The 15,886-nt window shown below is 36.5% G+C and overlaps 1 protein-coding gene across 1 annotated transcript in view; it reads right to left on the minus strand.

Moving 5' to 3' along the window:
• Positions 1-103: 103 nt before the first annotated feature.
• The window catches only part of itsn2b (intersectin 2b), a 28,884-nt gene continuing 13,101 nt past the window's right edge, over positions 104-15,886 (minus strand). The window contains exons 16-40 of the mRNA XM_042742475.1: positions 15,616-15,755; positions 15,215-15,295; positions 14,229-14,365; positions 13,394-14,139; positions 13,169-13,293; positions 12,036-12,193; positions 11,531-11,621; positions 11,240-11,436; positions 10,868-10,911; positions 10,093-10,259; positions 9,967-10,012; positions 9,753-9,874; positions 9,367-9,463; positions 9,075-9,269; positions 6,101-6,229; positions 5,644-5,749; positions 5,381-5,563; positions 4,394-4,496; positions 3,935-4,102; positions 3,122-3,334; positions 2,899-3,020; positions 2,575-2,657; positions 1,915-1,998; positions 1,232-1,405; positions 104-1,101 (exon numbers count right to left, since the gene is read on the minus strand). Of these exons, the coding sequence (XP_042598409.1) occupies positions 944-1,101; positions 1,232-1,405; positions 1,915-1,998; positions 2,575-2,657; positions 2,899-3,020; positions 3,122-3,334; positions 3,935-4,102; positions 4,394-4,496; positions 5,381-5,563; positions 5,644-5,749; positions 6,101-6,229; positions 9,075-9,269; positions 9,367-9,463; positions 9,753-9,874; positions 9,967-10,012; positions 10,093-10,259; positions 10,868-10,911; positions 11,240-11,436; positions 11,531-11,621; positions 12,036-12,193; positions 13,169-13,293; positions 13,394-14,139; positions 14,229-14,365; positions 15,215-15,295; positions 15,616-15,755 (3,869 nt within the window). The 3' untranslated portion in view covers positions 104-943. The remainder of the gene's footprint in view (positions 1,102-1,231; positions 1,406-1,914; positions 1,999-2,574; positions 2,658-2,898; positions 3,021-3,121; positions 3,335-3,934; positions 4,103-4,393; positions 4,497-5,380; positions 5,564-5,643; positions 5,750-6,100; positions 6,230-9,074; positions 9,270-9,366; positions 9,464-9,752; positions 9,875-9,966; positions 10,013-10,092; positions 10,260-10,867; positions 10,912-11,239; positions 11,437-11,530; positions 11,622-12,035; positions 12,194-13,168; positions 13,294-13,393; positions 14,140-14,228; positions 14,366-15,214; positions 15,296-15,615; positions 15,756-15,886) is intronic.

The following is a 15,886-nucleotide window of genomic DNA, read 5'->3' on the forward strand; positions in this document are numbered from 1 at the left end:
TTTTTAAAACTAATACTAGGCAAAAAGGAAACGAAAACTGGCGAGAGAAAAAGATAAAGAAAAAAGGGTGTAAGGAAAAAAAACATTTTAAGAACAAAAACAGTTTCAGAATATTCAACCAACTTTATTACATTTATATTTAAAACTAAAACAAATAAAACCTAAGAGAAAAACTCAGTGACTGAGTAAACGTTCATACTACTCGCAAAAATATACAATAAGACCTTTTCTGAATGCTTTACAGCAATCCAGATATAGTGGGCAGCGTAAAATGTGCAGATAGTCCAATATGCATAAATTAACATAAATAAACCTCTGTCAAGCACACAAAATCAACAGTGATTAGACCTTTACTAATCATCTCTGGTTAATCACCTCATTTGTACCTTCCTACATAAAAACTAGTAAGCTCTGCAAAAAGAGTTCCTTCCATGTTACACAGGCTAATGAGCTGTTTTAAGATTTTATAGAGGATCATGCAAATGGCTGGTGCAAATTAATTCTATAATGGTGAAGTTAAATGGAAGAACTGGCAGGAAAGGCAGACGGATAATGAATTCAAAACAACACCACCTGGTTTAGCGTTGCTGATGAGAATATTCAAGTTCTCATCAACTTCAGATCTAGGCAAATTACGATTATAACAAATATAGCTTTCTGTACAGCAATAAAGACAGTATATTTGAAGCAAAATATAGGTCCTGAGATATCTCTACATCCAGTGGTTAATTTTTTAGGCAATAAAACTAACAAAAAAAATTCTCCCTTTTTATTCCCACGTCACTTGGTCAAAAATCAAAACTTGGCAAAGTCGTGAACGTTAACTCATCTTCCTTATGGTCACACATTCATTAGTACGTTTCATAGTAGTTGAGAACATTTAAAGGCACTCTTGAGAAGCTGTGCTTGAAGTGCAGTCTTGAAGGGACATCCTCTCTCCTCATCATTTGGGGGCTTTGTGGTCAAACAGCTGCAGGTCAAGCTGAACCCAAACCTCTCCAGTGGGAACCTCATGAAGCAGCAGCCTCCTAGTGGATGGACCTTTATTCTCAAGCTCTTTCTTAATAGTGGCTAAAGGAACCTCAGTGCGACCTAAGAACTCTATGGAGGGAGATAGACAAATGGAACAATGCCAGTTTTTAGGGAATGTGTAATTACACAAGATACTGTAGTTCAGTTTAAAATTAAATGATATAGAAACAGTATTATACGTGCTATTTTTCACACTCACCATCTGGTGAAAATTGATCCCGCTCAAAAATCGTAATACAGAGGACATCTTGATACAGGTCTTTAATGTGAAACTGACAATTGAAATTCCACTTGGGGTTGACGGTGTCATTGATGGTTCGGGAAGAGTAACACTGAGAGCCCATGGTCACTTCACAGTATGGATTAATCTTTCCTAAAAAACAAAACAAAAAAGCACAAATATTAACTAATGTTTTGGGAAGATTAAAAAAAAAAATAATAATAATTCACTATTATTATTTGTGACCCTGGTCCACAAAACCATTCATAAGTAGAGTGGGAATATTTGTAGAAATAGCCAACAATACATTGCATGGGTCAAAATTATCGATTTTTTTTTTTTGTGCCAAAAAATCATTAGGATATTAAGTAAAGATCATGCTCCATGAAGATATTTTGTAAAACTTAATTTTTGATTAGTAATGTGTTGCCAAGGACTTCATTTGGACAACTTCATTGCTAATTTTCTCAGAATTTATTTTTTATTTTTTTCCCTTAGCACCCTCAGATTCCAGATATTTAAATAGTTGTATCTGTCCTATCATAACAAACCATACATCAATGGAAAGCTTATGAATTCAGCTTTCAGATGATGTATCAACGAAAAATTGACCCATATGACTGGTTTTGTGGTCCAGGGTCTCATTTAATAAAACCACTCACCGTTTGGTTTGGAGGATTTTAGCTCTGTTGCCTCCAAGATGGTGACAAGCAGGCGACCAATTCCACTTGCCTTCATTGATCGAGCTGTAAAAAAAAAAAAAAAATATATGAAAACATGACCTTAGCCAACCTGTTGTAATAATTATTTATATTTATTTACAGACTACAATATACATAAATGCAGTAAAATAATAATTTTGTGAAATATTATAATTTTTAAATAACTGCTTTCTATTTTAATACATTTTAAAATGTAATATACTCCTGTGACGGCAAAGCTGAATATTCAGCAGCCCTTATTCCAGTCTTTAGTGTCACATGATCCTTCAGAAATCATTCTAATATTCTGATTTAGTACTTGAGAAACATTTCTTATTATTAGCAATGTTCAAAACAAATGTGCTGCTTAATAAAATACTGTGGTTCATCTTTTTAGAATTCCTTGATGAATAGAAACTCCAAAACAAAAGCAGTTTTAAATGGATGTCCTTTGCAACATTATATATTTATTTACTGTCACTTTTGATCAATTTACTGCAGCTTACTGAAGAAAATTATTCATGTCACAAAAATATTACTGACCCCAAACCTTTGGATTGTTGTGTATTAGGTGAGTACTCCTATTCAGTGTTCCAAATAATAAATAAATACATAACTTACATTGATAAGCCTTCTCCTGTTTCTTCTTCTCGGTCTCAATGAATGCTTCTGATGCCGCTTTGATCTTCTGAACCCATGCAGTCCTAGCAGTATACCAAGGAGATCAAACATTGTGTGTCATAAAATGTAGCTTGAAGCAAAAAAGTAAGTGTTTTCTCTAAACATTCATTTGCATTAAAATTCCGTCAATTTTCAGCATTTCAGTAGCATGAAAAGCGCTTGTTTTTTATTAGTGTGGCGACAACATTCCTTTAAGGGTTCATAAAGCCTCCCATGTGTCCAGTAAATAGTGGCCGATCATGTGAACAGTTTGCTGAAACAGACCTCTCGTTAATGTTCTCGGTCTTCAGTGTGTACACACGATCTATGTGGGAAATGTGGAAGACGGGCTCATCGCTGGACGGATCTGACGGAAGCTTCACCAGAACTTCATTGAGGAACACAGGCTAGGAACACAAACACATACAATACCCCAGTGCTTTTTTTCTTTTGTTCAAAGGTTTAACCATAAAGGAACACTACTCTGTAAAGAGGAGTGGAACCCTACCGTCTTGTACATCTTGTACTGGGTGTTGGACTTGGGGCTAAAGAGCTTGTCCGTTCCTGAGAAAGTGAATTGCTTGACAGCTTGAGTGAACAGCATAAAGTCGTTGAACAGAAAGATGTATAACTCCTTATTGCTCTTGGTCTTAAACACCTTCCCGCTGTGCAGCAATTTCCGAGGACCCATGCAGTTGGTCAGAGAGCTGAAGGTCAGATTCTAGACGAGTGGCACAATAGAAGAGTAAGAAATCTAATACACAGCGGTATATGCCAAAGCCAAAGTCTGTCAACCAATCAGCCCTCAAATTTTATGGCACCATTCAAAAGTTTAGTCAGTAAGATTTTTGGAAAAAAGAAATTAACACTTTTATTGAGAAAAGATGCATTAAATTGATCAAAGAGATAGTTTACAATGTTACAAAAGATTTTTCAAAGAATTTTCTTTTTTTAAAATTCATGAACAAATATGTATCACTGTTTACGCACAAATAATAAGCAGCCACATTGTTTTTAACATAATTAAATTTTTCTTGAGTAGCAAATCAGCATATTAGAATGATTTCTGAAGGATCATGTGACACTGAAGACTGGAGTAATGCCATCACAGGAATAAATTACATTCCTTAATTTTTGATCAAATAAATGCAGCATTGATAAGCATAAGAGACTTCAAACTATTGAATGGTAGTGTACATCTAGACGATAGCTTATGACTGATCATGTAATGCATGCTTTGAGCATCAGCTATTTCTTGTATCAGAAAAAAAAATAAAAATAAATACTGAGCTTTTTTTTATTTATTTTTTTGCTTTTTTACCTCGGTGATGCCTTCACACTGCACATGGGACTGGATCCACTCCAGCCTCTCAGAGTTCTCCTTGTCCCTGACACCTTCGTTCACCTGAGAGCACAGCAGCTCTGCCTTCTCCAAAGCCTCTCGCAGCTGATTATAGTCCATGTGACTCTCTGGAGTACTTTCCAGGATCTGGACACACAAATACACACAAGTATTGGTTAACAATAGGCCCGGTTCTACGGGGGTGCTAGAGAGTGCTAAGCACCCTCAAACTAAATCAATAGCACCCTAAGTTAAAGCTGTAATAATGGCATTTCACTGCAGATTTGGCAAACTCCAATGCATTATGGTTTGCGCTCTGGAGATCGGTTTCTATTATCCTCAGTGATTTGATTCACTTATCATTTGCATTAACGATCAACATCTAAAATAACAGAATAATGAAACTTATCCAAAAGAAATTATTTTCACTGTACTCACATTTTTAATATGGAGAGGATAGCGAGTCAGCCGTTGCATAGGTTTGAGTAAAAAGCTGGACAAAGGCATTCCTCCACAACAACAGTATTCAGCAACAATTCTCACTAAAAAAAAAAAAAAAAATTATTCAAATTAACATCTCCCAAGAAAATATTTAAACCAAAAACACACATCGATGATATAAATTATGTACAATTATAATAATATTTTCTTACACTATTAATTGTCACTATACTACATTATTATACTTTTAGGGATATATGCACTTTCAAAAATGTATATGCCATACTGAAAAACCATGAACTGCAAAAAATACAACAACTAATATTACTTATATTATTTCATTCAATAAATGAATAAAATCATTCAAATAAATAAATTGAAAATATAGCCTTTCATTTAATAAGATATCAAATAAATAATGAAATAAAAAATTTCAAATATGTGACCCTGGACCACAAAACCAGTCATAAGTATCACGGGTATAATTTTAGCAATAGTCAACAATACATTGTATGGGTCAGAATTATCGATTTTTTCTTTTATGCCAAAAATTATTAGGATATTAAGTTAATATCATGTTCCATGAAGATATTTTGTTAATTTCCTACAGTAAATATATCATAACCTAATTTTTGATTAGTAATATGCATTGCCAAGATCTTCATTTGGACAACTTTAAAGATGATTTTCTCAATATTTTTTTGTTTTTTTTTTGCACCCTCAGATTCCAGATTTTCAAATAGCTGTCTCTTGGCCAAATATTGTCCTATCCTAGCAAACCATACATCAATGGAAAGCTTATGTATTCAGCTTTCAGATGATGTACACATCTCAGTCGCCAAAAACTGACCCTTATAACTGGTTTTGTGGTCCATGGTCACATATAGCTTTGCATAATTTTGGTTTGGTAAAAATAAAATAAAGCTTAATGTCTATTTTAACATAAGTCTTTTTAACCATTTAAGTGATGTATGTGAGGCTACCTTGAGGAACGTTTTGAAGTCTGGCTCCTGATCGGTTCTCTGTTGCAGCAGCGTGGCACCGTCCAGCTGGCAGCTGCAGAAGCGGATGTAGGCCTGCATGTGTGACAGCTCAGAGGCCAGGATGTCTCCGATCATGTGAACCGGCATGTTCTCTCCCCCGGTCTTCTTCCTTGCTTTCAGTGCCCTGACAATGACCACACATCATGCATGATACACTTTGCATTGGTAAAAGATTAAAAATATTTGCAAGTTAACCTCACATACTTGAGCATCTTGGAGTTGCACTGGATAAGCTCCCTCCAGTTGACAAATATCATGCTCATTTCAGCCTCAGTAAGACGACCTGATTCAGACATGGGCTTGTGGAAGACTTAAGAGAGGCAACAAGAAAAATATAATTTTATCTTCAAATAAATAAAAATTTAAAAAAAAAAAATGTAAGTATATATATATATATATATATATATATATATATATATATATATATATATATATATATATATATATATATATATATATATATATATATATATATATATATATATATATGCGCGTGTATATATACATATACACACACACACACAGTTTTTTTAAGTAATATTTTACTAATTCTATATAATTGGCACCTTTTCTGTAAATTGCTTGTTTTATTCATATTACCAAGTTGATTTGGATAAAACGGTCTGCTAAATAAATAAATGTGAATTAGTTGATCTGTGGCGGTGTACCTCAAGGACTAGTTGTAGGTCTTCATTGTATTTCTCCTCTGTCTCAATGAGCTCGTGGATGTATCCTTGCCGTTTCTTCTCCTGCGGGCTCATTGAATCCAGAGTGCTCTGGTCAGCACACCCTACAAGAAAACGGTACAGGTGAACTCACCCAGACGCTTGAAGCCCATAAACACAACGAAACGCACACAAACTGAAGATCCTTCAACAACCTTACTGCAAGCACACTCAAGCACACTTAAAAGCAGGATAATGTCAGTTGCAGCGTGTTGATGACACTTCAAGCCGCTCCAGCGTCAGTCCTTACCTGTTGATGGTCTGTCCATTTGACCATCCGGGGTGCCTTTAGTGGTGGCTTCATCGTCCACATCCCAGAGCCGTAAAAATAGCAGTTTACCCCTCTGAATGTGTTTTGTAAATCTGCTCATTTACTGTAATGAACACTGCAAGCATGCAGGATTATTCTGTTTTCACCCATAATACAACAGTAGGATAACTATAACTAGATAGCAGTGATGATTAGCTAGAGGAATACTATCAGTAAGCCACTGGAAATTTATTATGAAGGTGGTGAAATACATGAGACACAACTATCTAATTAAATACGATTAATGATCAAACAATTAGATCATTACATGGCTACATTTTACTGTACATCAGATGACAAAAACTTAAATATTTATGGGCTTTTTTCACTTTTTAAAAATGCATATCTGAAAGTGTATTTTGGCACTGAACTCGTCACAAAAATTAAAAAAGGAACAACGTTCGTTTTTTGTTTTTTTTTCAAAAGACTTTAATGTCTAGATTTCTTCAAATCAAATAAGTACAAGATCCAAGTATTTGAAATATCTTAAGTATTATTAACAACATCCAATAAAATGATAATAAGGCAAACATTGGTCCACAACTTCACAACTGTTTGCATAGTTTACCATATATTATTAACAAATCTGTTTATACAGAAGCGAGTCATGCACACACATGGCATAAAACGCAGTAAATATGTAACAATACCACCTAAGGTGAAAGCATTGTGCTTAAAATATCATCAGCAGAACTATATTTGCAAACACACCACAGACAGTAACACATTGTCTTTCATTTTTGTTCTTACATTGATTTCAAACCGAAACTACTGAATATAAATAAAATGGAAGCAAAAGAGTAAAAACCATCTAAAGATTCAAGGTGAAACTGCCTCCAAAAACTGACAGCTGTTTGTTCTTTAATGCCTTCAATAACCAGAGACTAATACTACTAAGATTAAAGTTGCATTATAACCAGTGTATATATGTAAAGTGTATCATTAATGTGACTGTGATGACATACTGAGGCAGTTTCACACTTAAAATGTAACATCCTTTAAAATGACCAAACTGAGGAGCAACAGCTTTACTGTGAAATCTCACCATCCCAAAATGACCATATAAAAGAAGCTGTCACCTATAAGAAACTAAAATGTAAGAAAATTCAAAAAAGGAAAACCAGATTTATTAACCCCCTACAAATCAGTTAAAGGGATACTCCACCCCAAAATAAAAATTGTGTCATTAATCACTTACCCCCATGTCGTTCCAAACTCGTAAAAGCTTCATCTTCGAAACACAATTTAAGATATTTTGGATAAAAACCTGGAGGCCTGTGACTGTCCCATAGACTGCCAAGTAAATAACAGTGTCAAGGTCCGTAAAAGGCATGAAAGTCGTCGTCAGAATACTCCATCTGCCATCAGACGTGCAATCTGGGATATATGAAGCAACGGGAACACTTTTTGTAAGCGAAGAAAACAAAAATAACAACATTATTCAATAATTCAATAAATGAATAAATTAATATCATGTGTCATCCGTGCCACAAGGATGCGCTGTTTCTACATGTATTTAGCTCTGGTTTGAAATAAAACAGCGCATCCTTGTGGCGCGGATGACACAGAAGAGCATACACAGCATACAGTGATATGGAAAGACACAGAGGAGACCGTTGACAAAGGAATTACAAAAACTGTAATTTTGTAAGTGTTCTTCGCTTACAAAAAGTGTTCCCGTCGCTTCATATAACCCAGAATGCACGTCTGATGGCAGATGGAGTATTCTGACGATGTCTTTCATACCTTTTCTGGACCTTGACACTGTTACTCACTTGGCAGTCTATGGGACAGTCACAGGCCTCCCGGTTTTCATCCAAAATATCTTACATTGTGTTCCGAAGATGAACGGAGCTTTTACGGGTTTGGAGCGGTACGGGGGTAAGTGATTAATGACAAAATTTTCATTTTGGAGTGGAGTATCCCTTTAAGATCAGTCCAGATTAGCAGTCAACTGAATAAAAAGCCTTGTTTCAGTTTAAAAGAAATAAGACTGGTGAGGAAAGATACAGGAGGGTGATTGGGTGAGTAAATGGTGGTTTCAACAGGACCACCTCCACTGTGAGAGAGGGATAGTGGATCTCTTATGGATGAAGGAAAGGAAAGGTGTTACGACCCTACAGAGAAGGACACAAATGAAGAACAAAGTCGAAGGGGAAAAGATTGGGTGAGAAATAAACATGTGGCCAAATATGGATTATGAGAAGAGGAAAGGTCTAACATTTGATAGATACTACATGTACAAGTGTAAAAGACTGGAAACACCCTTTCCATTATAACTGCAAAAATAAAATGAACCACAAGGCACCATAAAATAACACTAAATACTGATTATATTTAAAGCAGGATAAAAATGTCATATAATAATGTAATGAAATTGTAATACACTCCGTCATAAATACAAATCATTTCATATAATAAACACCCACATTTAAGGAGCATAGACAGCAACATTTTTTTCTTTAAATAATCTGAAACCAATGTAATTTTCAAAATAAAAAAAGAGCACATTTTATAGTTGCAAACACAACCGAAAACCGGCAAAATGATTAAAAACACATAACCAAAATAGACTGGTCTGTTTATGGGTCTCTACTTACATTGCTGACTGGGGTCAGAATCCGAGGTGGTCATTTTCACATAGTTGGTAGGAATCAAGCCCGTGACCCCATTGAGCTCTCCTTTCCACCAGTCAGGATCGCTTTTGTCTAGCACGTTGATAACTTGACTCTTCGAGAAGCTCAGCTCGTCCTCATTCACTGCGGTGTAGTCGTATATGGCGATGACTTGGCCGACTAGAGTAAGGACAGACAGAGAGAGTGATGAGGAGAGATTTGCAAAAAAAAAATTAAAAAAATAAACACAACTCTGGAAAGCTGTTCTGTTTCTTACCAGCTGCAGATGCAGGTGTAGATTTGCCGCTGTTTGAGCCCAGAAGCTTGACGTGTGAAGCAGGGAACCAGCCCTTCTGACGCTTCTTCCCCCTGGCCTGAAGACACAAACAAAACTTTTGCAGCTATTTTGAATTTTTTTCTTTTTTTTTAATCATCAATTATTGTGTGTACGATTCCAGATATATAACTATTGAGAGTAAATTAAAAATCAGCTAATAACTGAAACACACCAATACAGCCATTATAAATAATATGGGCCATATCATGGAACACATGGAAAAGATTAAGTAAAAATACTTAAAACTGTGTTTTAGTAGTTCTTTGATCAACATAATTGAAGCTAATGGCTCATTTAAGGTATTTAAGCATGAACTGCACACTCACCTGCAGTTCCCCAAGCCACCAGCCAGATGGGTTCTTGGTGAGGATGAGGATGAGCTGTCCTGGGGCTAGATTCAGCTGCTCTGCACCTGCAGCTGTGTGCGCAGTGGTCACCTGGGCCACTTCTACAAACAAAATAACATATTATAGGTTTAAATAATTATGATTAATTACTGTGATTTAATTTTGACATAACTTGATGTTGTTATGTACTTACCTGGTTTCTTTGCAGGTGTTCCAAGTTTACCAGAGACACTTGATGCCTAACAAGGAGAAAAAAAATGCATTATTATCACAAACCAACAACATGTATAAATGTCTTTAAATACCAAAATAAAATTACATCAGCCTCCTTTGGCTTGACGTAATTGGAGGGGAAGACTCCTGATCTGTCTCCGATGCTGCCTCTCCACCACTCCCCTTCCCTCTCTGATACCAGGATGGTGTCTCCCTCGGTGAAGGTCAGGTCTCCAGGCTCAGGGCTCTCATAAGTGTACAGAGCCACATATTCTGATGACAGGATCAACACACAATCACGGTTCAAGGTAACTCGGAACACAAGGACAAAACTGATGTCGAGAGATTAATCTGTGGTGTGTTCACAAGCATAACAGACACAAAATACACAGGAAATGAATATACTGTACAGACACAGGAAATAAATGTCTGGGTTACCCTTAAAGATTGTTTAATCACAGTAAATAATCAATTATTAAATAACTTATTACACTACCGTATAAAAGGTTTGGGGTCAGTAAGATTTTAAATAAAAATAAATAAATAAAATTCTTTCCCTCGGCAAAGATGCATTTAATTGATCAAAACTTTTACTGTACTTTTAAGTAAATATAGTGGAGAGAAAGAAACTTCTTTAAAAAAAAAAAAAAAAAATAGTAAACATAACTAAACAATAAATGTAAAAAAAAATCCTACCAGCTCCAAACTTTCTTATTACATAAAAGCAAATAATTTTTATGTTGCAGTATAATATGCAGTATTGCACCAAAAATTTTTTCTCTTAGCTACTAAGAGAAGCAAGCTGTTCTTAAATCGCAAACTGCTACAGAGTCTCATAACTGCAAAGTTTCCCAGTGGAAAAACAATGTATTTTCTCTCACCTTCATAGCTGGATCCATCTGCTGTATCAGATCCATCAGTGGAACTATGGGGGGGAATTAAACATTAAAGAAGCACCAAACAAGGTAACTGAATAGTGTTACAGGACAAAGCTGTTAAATGCCAAAGGAATAATGACAACCGCAAACAGAGAGAGTAAAGCAACACAACATCAGAATTAGTCTCTTCGCAGGAACCTCTGTACCTCAGGACACCAGTGAGTTTTAGTATGCAAAGAATCACTTGATTTAGTTTGAAAATACCATTTCACATGAACTTTTTCCACAGACAAAGTACATGTAACACTCACAGCTACACACTCAAGCATTGTTACTAATCATATTAAAGCACTTCAGCAAAATGTTTGTATTTACTCTGTTTGTGCATCACTGGCGCTCAGCACTGAAACATAGCTTTTGGGGAACCACCCCTGAACCCCATTAAGCTCTCCAAGCCACCAGTTCTCCTGCTGCTCCAGAACTGTGATCACATCATCTTTGGAGAAGTTGAGATGGTTGTCCGTCTTTGCAGTCCATGAGCACAGAGCTTGAGCTTGCACATTCCCCACCACCTGAAAACATGCAGCAAATGTTACTGCATTTCACCACAAGGAAGTTGTAGCTTACATAAACACTATGCAGTTATTCTCAAGAAATCCTGCATACCTGACCATGGTTGGAGGAGGCGGAGCCTGTGGCATGGGTGGGGGTGAAAGCGGAGTTCAACCGTGATCCACTCGGTCCTTCGTTCAGTTTGCTGGTGAAGAAGGTTTTAGAATATTCCACATGTTCTACCATCATGCTCAAGATTCGAAATGAAACAGTGCATCTTTATGAACTGTATTCACACAAAGTCTTAATATTGACCATTTTTTTCATTTGTATTTTTTTAAGACTTAATGCTAAAAAAAAAAAAAAAAAAAAAAAAAAAAAAAAAAAAAAAAATCGTAATAGTTGGACTTGGTGTGAACATGTCTTATGCTCAAAATGCATTTTGCTTGTTTCACATGAAAGACATGCAGTTTGTAGCTGTGAATGTTTTCTATAATGGCTCTGTACCCACATGCACTTTGTCTGTGAGTGCAGATTGAGAAAGATTGTACAAATGATTGTGCAAGAGGTGTAAATGAAGCATTTGAACAGTATGAGGTAGTCAGATTGGAGATCGCACCTGACAGAGATGGAGACCTGTGGCTTTAGGGCTTGTTTGGCCACGAGCGGAGCCTCTGATTTGGCCTGCTTCTCCACATAGCTCTCAGGGAACCAGCCCATCTTCCCCTGCCGACTGCCGTACAGCCAACCCTGCTCTCGCTCTATGCTCTCATCCACCTAAACAAACACAGATCCAGCTGAGTAAACTCTAAATCTGAACCTGATTCTGAAACCACTGACGAGAGTTTCACAGCTTCACTACATGTTCCTACAATCACTTTAAACTTGAAAAAAAAATCCAAATTGCAAATATTTTCAATGCCAGTTGTTATTACTGCAACACAGAATTTTTACTGCCTTACACACAAAAAAGAAAAGAAAACATACAAAGAAAAATCATTTTGAAATTACAGATAAATATGAGAAAACACATATCAGAATGTGTGTGTGTTTGTGTGTGTATTGTTAAAGGGCCGGTAACATTTTTTAATGTTTTTGAAAGTTTCTTGGTCACCAAGCTAAACCAAAAATACAGTAAAAACAGTAATATTGAGAAATATTACTATTTAAAGTAATTGTCCCTGTTTCTTTATCATTAGCCATAGAGCATACACAAAAAAACAATGATTCTTTAGAAATAATTCTAAAATGCAGATATAATGGTCAAGAAACATGTTGTTGAATATTTGTATTTTTGTATATTTATAAAAACAATGACACATTACAGGATTTTATTTATTTTTTTGATAAAGTTAAAGAACAGTATTTATTTGAACTATCAATCTTTTATAACAATGTAAAATTCTTTGTCACATTTGATCTATTTAATGTGCTAAATAATAGCATTAAACCACATCTACACTGAACACAACCGTTGTACTGCAACAGCTAGAAGCGTTCTACACTGTGACGCTGCAAATTAATTTGTCCTTTAAATCAAAGTAGTAAAAGCACTTGGAGTATGTCAAAAATAGAACGTGGCATCATTAAAAAAAAAAAAAAAAAAAAAAAAAAACCTTTTTTGTATATGTAAAGATTTCATTTTCTTCTAAATATAATAAAGAAAAGGTAAAATCTAGCATCTTATATTTTGTCTTCTAGATTTTGGGTCAGACGATTGGCAAGTTTTGTGAGATTTGCTCTCAAACTGACCTCAATCAGGTCATCGCTTTCGAAGGAGAGCTCATCATCGTTTCTGGCAGTGAAGGGGTAGAGGGCTTTAAACGTTGTCAGTGCCGCTGATCTCCTGTGCTGCGTGCCACGAGGATGTCTGCTGCCTGAAATCACGAGGATACTTTCAATCATTCCAATCATATCAGAGATAACTTAACTAGCCATGCTAGTTGATTTTAAATCTTCCAGTACGCTTTTTCTCACCTTTCCTCTCCTCCAGGCCGCGCAGAAGAGCAGCAACGATGTCTGATTTAACAGTGTTCTTCTTGTTCTGTTCATCGTCTCTCAGTCTTACGGCTGCAGCCTCTTCCTCCTGCTGTTTCTTCTTCCTCTCCTCATCCTGTTTCCTTTGCTCCTCCTCCCGACGCCGCCTGTCCTCCTCTTCCTGTTTTTTCCGGTCCTCCTCTTTTCTTTTTCTCTCCTCTTCTAGTCTCTTCCTCTCCTCCGCATCTCTCATGGCAGCCTCCTGTGCACGAAGTCGCCTCCTCTCCTCCTCCTCACGCTCCCTCCTTCTCTCCTCTTCTCGTCTCTCCTCCTCTTTTCTTCTCCGCTCCTCGCGCTTCCTCTCCTCCTCCAATCTTAATTCCTCCTGCCTCTTTCGCTCCTCCTCCAGTTTTCTCCTTTCTTCCTCCAGTTTTCTCCTCTCCTCCTCCAGTTTCCTCCTCTCTTCATCTCGCCGCCTGCGGTCCTCCTCCTCCTCCTGCCTCCGTTTCTCCTCAAGTCTGCGTCTCTCTTGTTCCTCTTCCTCCCTGCGCCTCCTCTCCTCCTCCTCGCGGGCCTTGCGCTCTCGTTCCGCTTGTTCTCTAGCAGCCTGTAAACGAGCTTGTCTCTCCCTCTCCTCCTCCTCACGAAGTTTGGCTTCTCTTTCCTCCTGAATTTTCCTCTGTTTCTCCTCCTCTTCACGCCTCAGTTTCTCCTGCCACTGCCGCTCCTTCTCCAGTTTGATGCGTCTGCATAGTGCAAGAATTGTTGCTTGTGAAATCATGAATTCTTTTGAAGTTCCGTGTGTGTACTATAGGGGAAAAAAAGAAAAACTTACTTCTGCTCTTCCTCTTCTCTCCTCTTCTTTTCCAGTTCCTCCTGCTTGCGTTTCTTTAGCTCTCTGATTTTTTCTTCCTTAATGGCGCGTAGTTTTTCCAAAGCAGACTGTTGCGTCTTCTGGCTCTCTCGGAGATCCTAATTAACAAACCAAAAGATTATGACACACTGAACTCAACTGTAACAGAGACCCAAAACAACCCAATTTACATTCTTAACACCGATACTTGATACCCTTTAGCTTAACTTTTATAAAAAAAAAAAAAACTATCATTTAGACCATAAGGTAATGTTTTTAGCAAACTTGCACACATCTGACTCTATTCTGGTATGCAATGCATAATTTTCCACATTCCAAATCCATTTAGACTAGTTTCTCCTCATCGAATATCCTTTTTCACTCCGAAGGACATCACAATACAAGGATTCACGCTGACTTGTAAGCCAGAATGCACTCTAAAACAGTGCTGTCTTAGTTAACTATATAAAAAATGTAACACAAACTAACAAAAACACACAACAAAATGAATAAAAATGAAAATAAAATACTAAAAATAAATACTAATTTAAAATATTAATAAGAACAATATAGTAGTCTAGCAATGATGCTAAAATAACACTGCTCCTAACTGACACTTTTTAAAATAAATATTACTAGTCCTATAGAGCACGATTCAAGTGTGAACCTTTTCGAATAATAATTAATAATGTCATGTTTCCCCACCTCTGAAATGACTTCCAATGTAAACAAGATAGGATAGACAGGAAATACTATAAATCACTAACACAGTATCACATAAAATGCTTATATTCAATCCCTAATCCCACACTAAATGATCTCCCACTGAAATATTGTTTCACTTAGAATGCATTGTGAATTGAATTTCCATCCCTGATAATATATGTGCAGGAAAGAACCTTTGGTAATGTTATAAAAGTGAAGCTGCTACATTAAGAGTGAGCAGGAAAAGGGAAAAAAAAAGAGACCTTCAAAAGGAAGAAGAGATTGCTGAGGCAACTCAGTAAAGAGAGCAGGCCTTTAAGCATGCAGTCATCCATTTCCTCAAACTGCAGCGAAAGCCAGGGAGAGACAGACAAGTAGACAGACAGACAGAAAAGCTCTACAGCTAGTGATAAAGACACAGGGACAAAAGCATAGGGGTTACTCGCATTAGTGTCATCAGGAGCAGTCTATATGCTGTTAGCATTGATCGGTTAAGAAATGCTAAATAGCTGGGGAATAAAATATTTTCACTCTAGTTAAAATGTCCTCTGTCAATCAGCATCTTGTGAAGTGCAACTAGTCTAGCTAAGCATGCAGCTCAGTTTGTGCTCTGAATGGTTTGTATGTATTTATTAGTCAAGGCTGAGTGATATTAATGGCTTACCTGGATTTCTTTCTTATACTGATCCATATCTGCTAATTTAACTGCAGTTTCCTTCTCCAAAGCATTAAGCTGTTCTTTAAGCTTTCGACAGGTAAGATCCTTGTCTTCTACATTCCTCTGTAAAGTTTTCACTGTCACAGCTGCATCAAGAAAAAACAAAAAACATGCAAATAGTTGGTGCTCTCACAATTACAGGGAACAAAGTTATTATTATTTTTATGATTATTTTACAATTCAACACATCATTCATGCTAAGTTTTTTGTCACAATT

The sequence above is a fragment of the Cyprinus carpio genome, chromosome B17, assembly GCF_018340385.1.
Source record: "Cyprinus carpio isolate SPL01 chromosome B17, ASM1834038v1, whole genome shotgun sequence".
NCBI lineage: Eukaryota > Metazoa > Chordata > Actinopteri > Cypriniformes > Cyprinidae > Cyprinus > Cyprinus carpio.